This window comes from Leucoraja erinacea, unplaced genomic scaffold, assembly GCF_028641065.1.
Source record: "Leucoraja erinacea ecotype New England unplaced genomic scaffold, Leri_hhj_1 Leri_421S, whole genome shotgun sequence".
Classification (NCBI taxonomy): domain Eukaryota; kingdom Metazoa; phylum Chordata; class Chondrichthyes; order Rajiformes; family Rajidae; genus Leucoraja; species Leucoraja erinaceus.
The window spans coordinates 88,996-105,517 of NW_026576322.1; the positions used below are offsets into that span (position 1 = coordinate 88,996).

General features: G+C 45.4%; 1 protein-coding gene across 1 annotated transcript; it reads right to left on the minus strand.

Moving 5' to 3' along the window:
• Positions 1-40: 40 nt before the first annotated feature.
• Positions 41-15,325, minus strand: LOC129693773 (free fatty acid receptor 4-like). Its single transcript, XM_055630542.1, has 3 exons — positions 14,081-15,325; positions 3,049-3,177; positions 41-1,527 (listed from the first exon to the last, which is right to left on the minus strand). Exons 1-3 carry the CDS (start codon positions 14,618-14,620, stop codon positions 1,105-1,107), a joined length of 1,092 nt encoding a protein of 363 aa, XP_055486517.1. The 5' UTR covers positions 14,621-15,325; the 3' UTR covers positions 41-1,104.
• Between the last annotated feature and the right edge of the window lie 1,197 nt (positions 15,326-16,522).

The window sequence follows — 16,522 nt, forward strand, 5'->3', positions numbered from 1 at the left end:
AAGGAAGGAAAGTTTGGTAATCTAATATTCTTACAATAGAACTGTAGAATTCTTGAATCGACTTGGTGCTACATCTTGGCAGGACAAATCAAAATAGGACGTACATGGTAAATGGTAGCGAATTGAGGAATGCAGTTGAACAGAGGGATCTAGGAATAACTGTGCACAGTTCCCTGAAGGTGAAATCTCATGTAGATAGGGTGGTAATGAAAGCTTTTGGTGTGCTGGCCTTTATAAATCAGAGCATTGAGTATAGACATTGGGATGTAATGTTAAAATTGTACAAGGCATTGGTGAGGCCAATTCTGGAGTATGGTGTACAATTTTGGTCGCCCAATTATAGGAAGGATGTCAACAAAATAGAGAGAGTACAGAGGAGATCTACTAGAATGTTGCCTGGGTTTCAGCAACTAAGTTACAGAGAAAGGTTGAACAAGTTAGGTCTTTATTCTTTGGAGCGCAGAAGGTTAAGGGGGGACTTGATAGAGGTCTTTAAAACGATTAGAGGGATAGACAGAGTTGACGTGGGTAAGCTTTACCCATTAAGAGTAGGGAAGATTCAAACAAGAGGACATGACTTCAGAATTAAGGGACAGAGGTTTAGGGGTAACATGAGGGGGAACTTCTTTACTCAGAGAGTGGTAGCTGGGTGGAATGAGCTTCCAGTGGAAGTGGTGGAGGCAGGTTTGATTTTATCATTTAAAAATAAATTGGACAGGTATATGGATGGGAAAGGAATGGAGGGTTATGGTCTGAGTGCAGGTAGATGGGACTAGGGGAAAATAAGTGTTCGGCACGGACGTGAAGGGCCGAGATGGCCTGTTTCCGTGCTGTAATTGTTATATGGTTTATTTAACTACCGATCAAGTGTGGCAGATTAGATTGTGCAAGGAATTGTGAAATAAGCCTTTAGTTATTTTGCATTAATCCTGCAGTAATGATACATATTTAACAAGAGTGATAAGAATGTTCACTAAGATACAAAATAATAAACATAGCATTATATGGAATCAGTTTTCTTCTGCCTAACGATACCCATTGCGCATTGATCAGGTTTTGATCCTATAGTTAACTCCATGAAGATTGATTCTCCCAGTTGGTAATTTAGTCGTAAATAACAGAAGGTGGAGTCTGTTGATCTGGAGTTCTGACTTTCCTTAATGTGTGTTCTGTAGCCAAGTTGCCACGGTTTTTAAATCGGAATAAGTGGAAGAAATGAAGAAGATACTGCCAATTGCTCTTGGATTGAGTGGCACCATATAAAATAGGATTCACAGCGGAGTTGGCAAGTGTAAATGCACAGACCCAGAAAAACCAGGTGGAGGACAGGAACAAGTCTCTTTTAAAGTTCTGCGCGAGAATCAAAAAGATAATAAGAAAAATAGGAGTCCACATGATAAAGAAAGAGAGCATGAGCACTAGGAGAGTCCGGAAGAGCCAATAATCCTGTTTGGAAACTCGGACCATCTGTTGGTGAGCTGGACATGGCCTATTGGCTTGCAATCTTCTCCGGGCTCCTTTGGTAATCTGCGTAAAAGTGGAATCATCACACAGTCAAAATATTATTATCGAATCTTACATTAGCATGTGGAACTGTACACCATTAATCTTGATTTCTGAGAGAATGGTATTAGAACAAAGATGGTTATTGGAGACCAGGTGGAGTGCTGGGTGATTGAGATGCTGGTGAGGGTGGGCATGTGGGTGAGGGGGCAGGGGGCGTGTGGGACCGTGGATGACTTAGCTGGGGGATAGAAGGTGACTATGGGCTGTGAGGAATGTGTGACTGAGTGACTGTGGGGAATGTGTGACTGAGTCTTGGTGAGACCACGCCTGGAGTATTGCATACAGTTTTGGCCTCCTAATCTGAGGACATTCTTGCTACAGAGGAAGTACAGAGAACGTTCACCAGACTGATTCCTGGGATGGCAGGACCTTCACATGAAGAAAGACTGGATAGACTCGGCTTGTACACGCTAGAATTTAGAAGATTGAGGGGGGATCTTATAGAAACTCACAAAATTCTTAAGGGGTTGGACAGGCTAGATGCAGGAAGATTATTCCCGATGTTGGGGGAATCCAGAACTAGGGGGTCACAGTTTAAGGATAAGAGGGAAGGCTTTTAGGACCGAGATGAGAAAATCATTTTTTACACGGAAAGTGGTGAATCTGTGGAATTCTCTGCCACAGAAGGTAGTTGAGGCCGTTTATTGGCTATATTTAAGAGGGAGTTAGTTGTGGCTAAAGGGATCAGGGGGTTTGGAGCGAAGGCAGGGATGGGATACCAAGTTGGATGATCAGCCATGATCTTATCAAATGGCTGTGCAGGCTCGAAGGGCCGAATGGCCTACTCCTGCACCTATTTTCTATGTTCCTATGACTCTGGGGAAAGGAACATGTGACAACTCTGGGCAAGGGGCATGGGGGACAGTGGGTGTGTGTGAGATAATTAGTGAGGGCAGAGGGTGGTGTGGGTCAGGATGACTGGGTAGAGGAACATATAGGACAGTGGGTGACTGGGCACTGGGTGATGTGGCGCAGTGGTGATGCATGGCAGTGGTCGATGCGAAATGGTGAATGTTTCTGGGCTTGTCCTGTGTGGAACACTGCATGCCTCCAGATGACTGTCCATGCAGGACAGTGAGTTACTCTGGACAATGGGCATGTGGGACAGAGGGTGTCTGGGCAATGGGTGATGTGGGATAGCGAGTGACCCCTGGTTCTGGCCCATGACAGTGAGCTACATCTTTGAGCAGCTTTATATATCCGGTACAACCTGCCTCACTGAGTTTGAAAAGCACCAGATCTCATGTTCTTTGTTCATAGTTGAATTGTACATCTAAGTTGTTTGACCTTCATGCTCATGGAACAAATATATTTAACAGAAATACATTATTTTTAACTATATTTAAATACGAGGTCTTTATGAAAATTCATCATCTTGAAAACTAACTATTTCCGTTTTCGTAGATGCTGCCTGACCTGCTGAGTATTTCCAGCCTTTTGTGTTTTAATGGACAATAGTTTGGTGGATTGAAAAGCAGATACCTTTAATATTTTTGTATAACTGATGACAATGATAAATCCTGGAACCGCAAAATCAACCAGGCTGTAGACGACATCCCAAATGATCTCTTGCAGGGTGTTGGGCCAGACCAGTGTACAAATTTGATATTCCTGTTTAAATATGAAAAGCATTACATCACTTACAAATGAGATTGACTCAACCAACTGAATGATATATTTCTGGAGAGAGCATGATGATTTCCATCACGTATTATTTCAGAAATAAGGCAATAAACTAAACTGTACTGAAAGGATGGTCCAGTAATTGTGGAGAGGCAGAAAAGATGAAATAACAAAAATGAAGTTGTAAATCCAATAGACTGGTGTTCAGCGAAATGATCGCCAAGCCTGGCACTTGGTCTCACCGATATACAGGATTCCACACCTGGAACAGCGGATACAGTAGATGAGGTTGGAGGAGGTGCAAGTGAACCTCTGCCTCACCTAAAAGGACCGGGGGTGACAGACAGCTGGCAGCTTAGGGACTTGCTAGCCGACTGATTGTAGCAAAAATGTCACCCCATCTAGATTCTTCTGCTTTTCACAGTGTTTCCCACAGAACTTTAGGTAAATTTGGCTTTTACGTCAATGAGCAAAACGATGACATGAAGTAAAATGTAGAGAAGTATTTGGTTTATCACTTTCCAAAGAGGAAGAGGATATATGAATATTTATTATGTTCTACTGCACAAAGGGATGAGGGTGTTTGTATGTTAACATGCAGATGCAATAAGCAAATAGGATATTTGCCTTTTTGTGAAGTGGTTGGAGTATTTGACAAAGAAAGTCTTGTTGAATCCTAAAATGCTTTGTTGGAGCCACACCTGGACAGCTGCGTACACATTCGTTTTCTGTACTGAAAGAAGCATCTTCGTTTCTTTAGGGAAAGTGTAAATCATAGTTTAATATTCTTTTCCACCGCTTGGATTTTGAACTACAGTCTATATTTGGCAATCTCATACTTATTGTCATAGAGTGATACGGTGTCGAAACAGGCCCTTCCGCCCAACTTGCCCACATGTCCCAGCGACACTAGTCCCACCTGCCTGCGCTTGGTCCATACTCCATACTTTCCATGTAACTTAGGTAACGTATTCTCCCCATCTTCTCAATAATTCTGCCTGTAATCAATCTGTAGTGTAGTGTTTCCCCTGTGTCTGTATGCGTTTCCCCATATCCCAAAGACACTTGGTTTTATAGATGAATTGAGCATTGTAGTAGAATCTAGTGGGAGTTGGTGAGGATGTGAGGAGTGTGTAGGGGAGCCCCAGATGCTGGTTTTCACTGAAGATAGACACAACATGCTGGAGAAACCCAGCGGGACAGGCAGCATCTCTGGAGAGAAGGAATGGGTGACGTTTCGGGTCGAGACCCTTCTTCAGACTGAGACTCAGGGGAGAGGGAGACACGAGATATGGAAGAGTAAGGTGTGAAAATGACAGATCAAAGCAGACGGTGATCAAGGAAATGTAGATGAAGGATCATTGTCAGCTATGGGGATGGTTACATCGAGACATGCAATCAGTAACATTAATCAGGAGGACAATGAAACTAATCGGAGAACTCGAGTGGGGGAGGGTCGGAGAGAGGGGGAAAGCAAGGGTTACTTGGTTAGAGAAATTAATGCTCATCCCGCTGGATGCAGGAAAAATGTTCCCAATTTAGGGCGAGTCCAGAACCAGGGGCCATAGTCTTCGAATAAAGGGGAGGTCATTTAAGACTGAGGTGAGAAATTTTTTTTTCTCTCAGACAGTTGTGAATTTGTGGAATTCCCTGCCACAGAGGGCAGTGGAGGCCAGATCACTGGAGGGATTTAAGAGAGAGTTAGATAGAGCTCAAGGGGAGTCAAGAGATATGGGGAGAAGGCAGGCACGGGTTATTGATTGGGGACAATCAGCCATGATCACAATGAATGGCGGTGCTGACTCGAAGGGCTGAATGGCCTCCTCCTGCACCTATTTTCTATGTTATTAACCAATTGCCAAATTTGTCTCCTGGCACCTTAAGCTTCATTTAAAAAGTTCTAAAATATGTCTTTATGTAGTTTCAATTGCACTACCAAAGTTCAAAGCAATCTCAAATCAGTCCCTATAAATAAAAATCATGCTACTGATTCCAAATTATTGTCAGTTTAACATTACTTAACATCAATGGGGAAACTGCTGCTTTTCCTGTATACTACTGGAAACACCTTGGGTTATTTTGAAAGTCACACAACCACAGGAATGCTGGCTGTTGTATCATTGACTCATAAAATAATATATCACACAAAGCAAATGTGTCACATTTAAATGAGTTAAAAATGCCTGAGATTTTCTGTCGATCAGCAAACGTCCACCATTCTCTTTTTATTGTACAATTCCACCGTCAACAATATGTTTTGTGTTAACATACATATGAGGAAAACAAACATTCCTTTCTCCCACAACCTTTAGACTTTGGAGATACAGCGCGGAAACAGGACCTTCGGCCCACCGAGTCCGCACTGATCATTAACACCAAAGATCCTATCTGCTATAGGATCTTTGATTAACACTATCCTGGCACATTAAGGACAATTTTACAATTTTTATACCAAAGCCAATTAACCTACAAACCCGTGTACCTTTGGTGTGTGGGAGGAAACCAGAGCACCCAGAGAAAACCCACGTGGTCACAGGGAGAAGGTACAAACTCCAGACAGACAGCGCCCATGGTCAGCATGGAACCCGGGTCTCTATCGCTGTGAGGCAGCAACACTACCGCTGCACCATGGTGCCGCCATGATACTTCCTAACATCTGTTTCCCCCCCTATCAATCCTGGATAGACTCCTTCACTTTTGTCCATCAGGTTAAATGTTAGATTTCAAAAAAGTTTCACAAGCAACATGTTTGGAATGAATGCTGGAATCAGTCTTGGCCACCCAATATCATTGCTTGCTGTTATCCTTCCTTTGCTTTGGGTTCCTATTTCAAGATGTGGGAAGCTTTGTGAAGAACAGAGCTGCATAAGACAATCCCAGTCATGTGCCTCTCTGCCTGATCATCCTCACTATCCAAGCAATCCATTCTGTATTCATAGAGTCATGGTGTGATACAGTGTGGAAACAGGCCCTTCGGTCCAACTTCCTCTACACCAGCCAATATCTCCCAGCTACACTAGTCCCACCTGCCTGTGCTTGGTCCATATCCCTCAAAACCTGTCCTATCCATGTAATTCCTACCTATCTGCAATAAGCATGATAAAATTCCTATCTGTTTTTTTAGTTTGGAGATACAGCTCGGAAACAGGCCCTTCGGCCCACCGAGCCCATGTCACCAGTGATACCTGCACACTAACACTATCCTACACACAGTAGAGACATTTTACAATTTTGCCCAGCGTGTGTGAATTAAAAACATTCAGATAACCAGCCTTTCCAGTTTGACAGTTCTCTTGTAAGAGGATGCAGCCTAACATGCTGAGCATTTTCAGCACTTACTGTTATTTATGATGGATAATCAGGGCTGCCAACATTGGGTGAGAGTTGAGAGTGAGAAATTGCGAGGGAGCGTAGCAGGGGGGGTATGGTAGGGAGCTTTTGAATTTTTCAGCTTGAAATTGTGCAATCTGGTGCATACTGTAACGAGTCTTGTAACTTGCATTTGAATGCAGCATTTACGCTTTAAATTGGACTAAGTATGAATTAGGTTAGGCTAAATTACATTCCTAATTACATTCCACAATAGAGCCAGGCTGATCAACAGGTGCAGCACATGGATGACTATATTCATGTATGGAAATCAGATTATATTCATGCTGTTATGCATATATATATATATATATATATATTTTTTTTTTATATAGATATATATATATTTATATAGAGAACATTTCAGAGAAACAAAGCAAAAGTCGGACTTCCATCACTGTTCTGCACAAATCAATCAATCAACCTTGTTCAAGAAGGAACTGCAGATGCTGGAGAATCGAAGGTAGACAAAATTGCTGGAGAAACACAATGGGTGCGGCAGCATCTATGGAACGAAGGAAATAGGCAACGTTTTGGGCCGAAACCCTTCTTCAGACGGTTTCAACCTTATCCTTTGAATATAGAAACAAGACAAAAATAATGCCACATATTCAATCATATATGGTTCAATGAAATTAAGATATATATGTAAAAATATATATGGAAACAGGCCTTTCCGCCCACAAAGTCCACACCGACCAGCAATCTATCATACACCAATTCCATCCATCACGCCAATTTACAGAAGCCAATTAACCTACAAACCTGCGCTTCTTTCGGATATGGGAGAAACTGGAATATCCAGGAAAAACCCATGTGGTAGTAAGGCAGCAACTCTACCGCTGCGCCACCGTGCCACACCATTAAATTATTTTTTCTGTAATATGTTTATTATGGTGTCACGTGAATAAAGATGAACACATGATTCTGATTTCTGCCCTTAGTTGGATAACACACATGTCCAGTCATTGTGTTTTATAGCTGGTTTTCAACCTCTTCAGGCTGAAGGTCTCGACTCGAAACATCACCCATTCTTTCTCTCCAGAGTGCCTGCTGAGTTTTTCTAGTTTTTAGTGTCTATCTTCAGTTTAAACCAGCATCTGCAATTCCTTCCTACACTATTTGTTAAGCAAAACAGGTCCTATTCTCATTATATAATTTTGTGATCAGCGTGAGAGCGTGAGAATTTTGTGAAATGCGTGAGTCTCACGCTCAATGCGTGAGAGTTGGCAGCCCTGCTAATAATGCAAACATTTTATGCAAGTTCCAATTGTTTGGACAAAAATCACTTATTACTGCTTTATAACAGTTAAGTTACTTTAAGACCATTTCAGAAATTATGGCAGTCAACAAAAAATCAACTAACAAATTAAAGCAAACTAAACGAAAATAACATGTTCCCTTTCCTGATTCAACCTCATAAGTACTTTAACGCTGCTAACAGAGCAAAGGGATATTAATCTCAAGAATCAAAATGGGGAAAGTGGGGGCAATTTTGTTTAAATGGTCATTCTAAGCCCATTCAGATCTTCATAGAGTCAGAGTTATACAACATGTACATGGCTGGCCCAATTTGTCCATAATGATCAAGTTGGCATTCTGCATGCCCAGGGACTGGCTGCCGTTCCCAGATCAGCTCGTGTCCCAGGGACTGGCTGCAGTTCTCAGGTCGGCTCGCCTGCCCCGACTCCGCGAAAACGAATTGAAAATAAACGCGATTTTTCGGGTTACGGGCCGGATTCAGCCCGTGTGCCGTAGGGTGCCGAACCCTGGCCTAGATGTTTGGCCTCATTGTGGTCCTCCCCATGTTTTACAACCGATTCACCTGGTTAGTTTTATCTCCGGCTGCTTCATGTTGTCGGCGGCTGCACATCCAACCAAGAAAGAAGAGAGGAGACGCGACGTCACTCACAGCCGCCAACTGACGCACTTCCCCAGACTGCACAGATCGCTCTGATGTGACGCAAAAGAGACAAACTGTGCAGGGACTGAAGACAGCGTGAGAATTCTGTCATCAGTGTGAGAATTGGCTGAAATGTGTGACTCTCACGCTCAAAGCGTGAGAGTTGGCAGCCCTGTCTAAGGCCGGGATGTGACAACAGACGCACAGGGAGACACATGCACAAAGGAAGACACACACACACACACACACAGGGAGACAGACACACGCAGGGAGACAGACAGACAAACACCCACACAGGGAGACAGACAGACACACACACACAGGGATACACACACACACGGGGAGCCACACACACGGGGAGACACACACAGGGAGCCACACACACACACACACACGGGGAGACACGCACACACACGGGAAGACACCCACACACACACACACACACACACACAGGGAGACACAGAGACACACACGGGACAGACACCCACACACACACACACACACACGGGGAGACACGCACACACACACACACAGACACAGAGACACACACACACACACACACACACACACACACAGACACACACACACACACACACACACACAGAGACACACACACACACAGGGAGACACACACACACAAACACACACACAGGGACACACACACAGGGAAACACACACACGGGGAGCCACACACACCCACACACACAGGGAAACACACACAGACACACAAACACAAGGAGACATACACAGGGAGACAGACAGACACACACCTTTCCTCCCCCCCCCATCCTCCCCCTCCCTCTTTCCTTCCCCTCCCTCTTTTTCCTCACACTTCCTCTTTCTCCCCTTTCTCCTTCCCTTCCTTCATCCCCTTTCTACATTTCTCCCCCCCGTCTCTCTCTGCCTCCATCCCTCCCTTTTTTTCTTTCTCTCTCTCCTCCCTCTCTTTCCCCGGCCGCCGGTCTGGGGGGCACGGTGCAGCGTGGATTGGCGGCGCTGGCGCTGCCGTGTGAGTTGAAGGGCAGGAGGGAGGGAGGGAGGGAGCGAGGTTGCCCCGGCAGCGCAGAGCTCGCAGACGGTGCACAAAAGCGCTGACACCCGCTGCCCGGGACCGACGCGCTTCCCCAATCCGTGCAGATCGCTGTCATGTGGCGCAAAGAGACAAACTGTGCAGCAAAGGCCCTTTAGCTCTGCTATAGGATCTTTGCTGTGCAGGGACTGAAGTCAGCGTGAGAATTCAGTCTTCAGCGTGAGGGCGTGAGAATTGGCTGGAAATGCGTGAGTGTCACGCTCAAAGCGTGAGAGTTGGCAGCCCTGTGACAATCATATCACTCTTTTGTCACTTGTGTCCGATTACACTCGTGTGCGCTATGGTTTGACTGGTTAGCACACAGATCAAGCTTTTCACTGCATCTCTATACATGACAATAATAAACCACACCAAACTAAAGATTTGCACTTAATTCAACCTTGTTCTAAAAAATAATTCAGTAAGGTTAATATAACCATATAACAATTACAGCACGGAAACAGGCTATCTCGGCCCTACAAGTCCGTGCCGAACAACTTTTTTCCCTTAGTCCCACCTGCCTGCACTCATACCATAACCCTCCATTCCCTTCTCAACCATATGCCTATCCAATTTATTTTTAAATGATACCAACGAACCTGCCTCCACCACTTCCACTGGAAGCTCATTCCACACCGCTACCACTCTCTGAGTAAAGAAGTTCCCCCTCATATCTATCTTATATATATAAAACTCAAATCAGTCCGCCTGCCGCCGTACGGCGTCCGCCGCGTTTCTTCCTTTGACGCTCCGCAACTCCGAAACCGGACGCGGGATCGCCGACGTCTTTTCCATTTCGGTAGAGATTTCGCTTTTCTTTCTAAGTATCCGCTCCTCATTACATTTCGTCGTGTTTAAGTACGCTTTTTAAATCAAATCCTACACCCCCCCCCACCCCCTCAATATCTGGTTTCTCATCCACACAAGCAGCTCCCTGTGAACGTTCCATCGTGTGATGTCACAATGCCCGATGCTCACAGATGGCCAATCGGAATGGATTCATTTACATATGCCTTTGCAGGAGCCCCAGCCCCTGGTGAACGTCCCATCGTGTGATGTCACAATGCCCAATGCTCAAATACATTGTTGCCATATTGGGAGTACAGAGAATAGGCTGTGGGCCGAGGAGCTTTATTCAGCAGTTTCGTGACCCAAGTCACCAAACTACATGAAATTGTCACATATTGTGTAAAAATATTTATATAAATCACACCTGAAACTCTGGAACTCTCTGCCACAGAAGGTAGTTGAGGCCAGTTCATTGGCTATAATTAAGAGGGAGTTAGATGTGGCCCTTGTGGCTAAAGGGATCAGGGGGTATGGAGAGAAGGCAGGTACGGGATACTGAGCTGGATGATCAGCCGTGATCATATTGAATGGAGAATGGTGCAGGCTCGAAGGGCCGAATGGCCTACTACTGCACTTATTTTTCTATGTTTCTATGTGTCCCTCTCCTCACCCCTCTCCCTCTGCCACCCATCCTCTCCCCCCCACCCCCTTCTTCCCTCTACCACCACCACCCAAACCACCCTCTCTACAACCACCCCCTTCCCCTACCCCTCTGTCCCTCTTCTACCACTCCCGCTACCCCTCCCTCCCTCCCCACTCTTCCACTTCTCTCCCACTCTCTCCTCCCCCTCTCCTCGCCCCTCCCCCATCCCTCTCTCCCCCACCCCCTTCCCTCTCTACCCCACCACCTACCCTTTCTCCACCCGCCCCCCTCCCTCCACCCCCCTCCCCCCCCCCCTCACCCCCCCCTCTTTCCCCCCCCCACCCCTCTCCCCATTCCACCCTGCTCCCCTCCCTCCCCATCCCCCCTCCCCCAAAGCTCCCTCCCCATCTCACCACCCCACCCCGCTCTCCTTTCCTTTCCCTCCCAAAATCTATCCCGTTTTCCTCCTCCTCCCTCCCCCTCTCTCACCCCCCCGCAAACGCCGTTTGGGAAACAGACCATAGAGGCAGTACAGAGAAGGTTCACCAGACTGATTCCTGGGATGTCAGGACTTTCAAATGAAGAAAGACTGGATAGACTTGGCTTGTACTCGCTAGATTTTAGAAGATTGAGGGGGGATCTTATAGAAACTTACAAAATTCTTAAGGGGTTGGACAGGTTAGATGCAGGAAGTTTGTTCCAGATGTTGGGAAAGTCCAGAACAGAGGGGGTCACAGTTTAAGGATAAGGGGGAAATCCTTTATGACCGAGATGAGAAAAACATTTCTCACACAGAGAGTGGTGAATCTCTGGAATTCTCTGCCATAGAAGGTAGTTGAGGCCAGTTCATTGGTTATATTTAAGAGGGAGTTAGATGTGGCCCTTGTGGCTAAAGGGATCAGGGGGTATGGAGAGAAGGCAGGTACAGGATACTGAGTTGGATGATCATCCATGATCATATTGAATGGTGGTGCAGGCTCGAAGGGCCGAATGGCCTACTCCTGCACTTAATTTCTATGTTTCCCTCTCCTCATCCCTCTCCCTCTCCTCACCCCTCTCCCTCTCCTCACCCCTCTCCCTCTCTCCCTCACCCCCCCTTCCCTCTCTACCCCACCCCCTTCCCTCTTTCCACCCGCCCCCTTCTCTCTACCCTTCTCCTCCTCCCGCTCCCTCCCAACTCTTTCCCGTCTCTCCCTCCACCCCTCTCTCCTTCCTCCCCTCCCTCCCCATCCCCCCCTCTCCCACATCGCTCTCCCCACCCCCCTCTCTCACACCCCTTCCCCGCTCTCTTTTCCCTCCAAAAATCTGTCATGTTTCCTCCTCCTCCCTCTCCCCCTCCCTCCTCTCCCCCCACCCCCCCCCCCCCCCCTCCCCCCACCTGTGAGTTTGGGGACGTGGTTAATTTGAGTGTGATGCCGCATCCCCTACTCCCCCCCCCCCCCCCCCGCAAACGCTGTTGGGGAAACAGACCCAACGGGTCTGCACTTGGTCTAGTATATATATAAAACTCAAATCAGTCCGCCTGCCGACCGGCTGCAGTCCGGCTGCATTTCTGCCTTTGATTCATTGCCACGCCCAATTCAGACGCTCAATCTCCGAGATATTTTCCATTTCGGTAGAGATTTCGCTTTTCTTTCTAAGTATCCGCTCCTCATTTCATTTCGTCGTCTTGAAGTACATGTTTTTAATCAAATCCTTCTTCCCCCCCCCCCCCCCCCACCCACCCCCAAGGCTGGGTCACTATTCCATGGAGCGCAGGAGGATGAGGGGTGATTTTATAGAGGTTCTATAAAATCAAGGGAGGAATAGATCGGGTAGATGCATTGTCTCTAGCCCAGAGTAGGGGATTCGAGGATCAGAGGACATAGGTTCAAGGTGAAGATGACAAGATTTAATTCGGAGTCTAATTAAAGGGTGGTGGGTGTGTGGATGAAGTTGCCAGATGAGTAGTTGAGGCTGGGACTATTCCATCATTTAAGAACCGGTTAGACAGGTACATGGAAAGGACAGGTTTGGAGAGATATGGACCAAGCACAGGCAGGTGGGACTAATGTAGCTGGGATATGTTGGCCGGTGTGGGCAAGTTGGGCCGAAGGGTCTGTTTCCACACTCTATCACTCTATGACCTTTCTAACTTTAAGATTCGATATCCCTCCAGGGTATTTCTCTTATCTTTTTATATTTATTACATATTTCCTATTTTTAGATTCTTCGAGAATAACGAGTTAGAACAGTTGATATAAGAGGGGAAAACACTGCTGCTTTTCAATATTCATGATAATGTTAATAGAAGCTTAGAATATAATCTTCAAAACACCAGTAAAAGTCTGAAATTCAGTATCTGATCTTTACCACAGACATGGCATGCACAAAATTAATTGAACACTTCTACTCCAAACTGCATCTCTTCTTGTATCATCAGCTGATTAGGATTTGGGAATTCAAATCCTTATGCAGAACTTCTCAAGCAACAAATTTCACCCCTCCCACCATTACTCTATTTCTCCCGAAGCATTTGATAAAAACCTAATCAAAATGTGGAGTTTACAGTAAGAAATTAAGCTGAGCTTCAAGAGACCGAACAGTGAACTGCTGTGACATTGATATAACAAAAGCCAATCCTTCTGTTTAAGAAGGAACTGCAGATGCTGGAAAATCGAAGGTAGACAAAATGCTGGAGAAACTCAGTGGGTGAGGCAGCATCTATGGAGCGAAGGAAATAGGCAACATTTCGGGTCTCGACCTGAAACGTTGCCTATTTCCTTCGCTCCATAGATGCTGCCTCACCCGCTGAGTTTCTCCAGCATTTTTGTCTAGGCCAATCCTTCTGTGTTGTTGTAGCCCTGGAATTAAAATGATAATTTCAAATCCTTCAATGCAAATCTTTATTAATATTTCAAGATTACCATGTGCTGGACTGACATTAAATTATTTAGATAGACATAAGATGCTGGAGTAACTCAGCGGGACAGGCAGCATCTCTGGAGAGAAGGAACTCGACACATTGCCCATTCCTTCTCTCGGGAGATGCTGCCTGTCCTGTTGAGATACTCCAGCAATTTGTGTCTATCTTCGGTGTAAACCTTCCAACACATTAAATGATTTAGATCAGTCTTACCTGGCCTTTAACCTGAACAGTCATCATCTGAAAATAAAGGCACAGCGGCAGAGATGTAACAGCTGAAAATAACCAAATGGTCAGCACAACTGCAGTCACCCACTTGAAATGCAGAGGAGACCTCAAGCGCAGACTCAAAATGGCGGTAAATCTCTCGACACTAATGGCAGCTAAGGTGATGATGGTCACACAGCCACTTGTGGCCATGATGTAGAACAGTATGTGACACACGTGAGGTCCAAGGGTCCAGGATTCAGTCCAGCGAACAGTGATGATGACTGGGGTGACCCCCACAAACACAATATCAGCCAAGAAGAGGTTTAGCACAAAGCACTGAAAATTGGCCAGCTTCTTGCCCTTCACCACAAGTACGATCATGCAGACATTAGCCAACATGGAGATCAGAAAAACCGTCCCAAGTACCACGGACTCAATAGTGACTGTGACGATTTGGTCGGAGGTCCTGAATTCAGAAAAAAATGTGAAAAATGATCTGTTCGCCTCCTGGTTTGTCAGTAAATGATTTGAATTATCCTCCATCGTTGGAATGCTAATCAGCACAATACAGTGTTATACCTGGAAAAAGCTACAGAGGCAAAATCACCAACTATAGATTCAAAGTTCTTCGGGTATTTCACAAACCCATTCAGAAGGGCAGCTCCTTGGTTTCAGCCACACAGCAGATTATGAACATTTACAACTGGCATCTTCCAGCATTTATATGTTTACCGAAGGCTGCAGATCATAAAATATTATCATCATACTCCCTCAATATGTTTTTTCAATGAACAGTATTTCATAACTGTCCTTGGAATATTACTTTCTATTGCTGCCTTATGAGGAAGTAAAGTCAGAGACAATTGTAAATTAACTTGTCAAACAGTGGATAATCCTTTGAGCATATTAAAGATTCCTATCACTGAAAGATAAATGGCCTATCCCTGGGTTATATCTATTTAATTAGAGCCTCCCATCAAATCTGGATAACCGTACAGATAACCACAGCGTTGTCTCATACTAATAATCTGAACATATTTTTGACAAGGTACTCTTCATAAAAACATGAATAAAATGTAACAACACTTTCAAATAATCACACGATGTAGCAATGCGTTCTGTGTCTTCTATCACCAAAGATTTTGATTCCAGGATATACGCATGTGTAATCTTACACACTGTTCAAAAGTATTTTGCGGGCTATAAAATGCTTTACTGTGTCCGGAAGCTGTAAACATCCAGACAGTCTAACATCAAGCACTTGCAGAAGAGTATACAAACTCCCATGGCTGTGAGTTTCAAGCTGTGGGCTCTTATATATCGGCAAGACCAAGCGTAGATTGGGCTAATGCACACAGTCCGCCAGGGCCTACTTGATCTCTCAGTTGCCAAACACTTTAACTCGCACTCCCATTTCCACACTGACCTTTCTGTCCTGGGCCTCCTCCATTGTCATAATGAGGCCAACTAACGCAAATTGGAGGAACTGCATCTGATATTCTGCTTAGGCAACTTACAACCCAGCGGTATGAATCTTGATTTCTCCAACTTCAAGTAACCCCTGGATTCCCCCTCCCTCCATCCCTCCCCCACCCAAGTCGTATCAGCTCCAGTCGTCTTGTTGAGTCTCATTGTCTGTAACTCGATTTCACCTAGGTCACAGCTAACAATGGCCTGTTTCCTTTATCACTGTTACTTTTTTGCATATCTTTCATTCAGTCGTTCCATATCTCTCGACATCACCGTCTCTGTCTCTTGTTTCCCTTTCTCCTGACTCAGTCTGAAGAAGGGACTCAACCTGAAACATTACCAATTCCTTCTCTCCAGAGATACTGGATGACCTGCAGAGTTACTCCAGCTCTTTGTGTCCATACTCGATATAAACCAGCATTTGTAGTTCCTTCCAAAACAACTCATTATATGGATCAGCAAGTGCTGTGAATTTGGTGTGAGAATGTTCAGCATGCCGTCATTAAAATTTCAAATGTTTCTCCAAGTCATAAACAGGCAGCACTTTTGAAATTATTTCAAACACAGAAATTGCAATAGGTAGACAAAGTTGCTGGAGAAACTCAGCGGGTGGAGCAGCATCTATGGAGCAAAGGAAATAGGCAACGTTTCGGAGAAGTCAATGTTTATGCCGCTAGGGTGCAAACTGCCCAAGCGAAATATGAGGTGCTGCTCCTCCAATTTCCAACCTCTGTCACACCTGGAATGACTGCTTGGGTCCTTGAATGGAGTCGAGGGGGGAGGTAAAGGGACAAGTGTAGCATCTGTTGCGGTTGCAAGGGAAATTGACCGGGGAGGGGGTGGTGCGGGAGGGAAGGGAAGAATTGACCAGGGAGTTACGGAGGGAGCGGTCTTTGCGGAAAGCCACCAGGGCAGGAGATGGGAAGATGTGGCAAGTGGTGGGATCACGTTGGAGGTGGCGAAAATGACGGAGGA

What these genes read in the sequence shown, in the direction of transcription:
- LOC129693773 (XM_055630542.1), bottom strand. Translation starts at nt 14,620, where the DNA reads ATGGAGGATAATTCAAATCATTTACTGACAAACCAGGAGGCGAACAGA. An exon ending in CTGTTCAGGTTAAAGGCCAG is followed by an intron (nt 3,178 to 14,080) that starts GTAAGACTGATC and finishes ATATTTAAACAG; the next exon opens with GAATATCAAATTTGTACACT. An exon ending in GTTATACAAAAATATTAAAG is followed by an intron (nt 1,528 to 3,048) that starts GTATCTGCTTTT and finishes ACTTTTACGCAG; the next exon opens with ATTACCAAAGGAGCCCGGAG.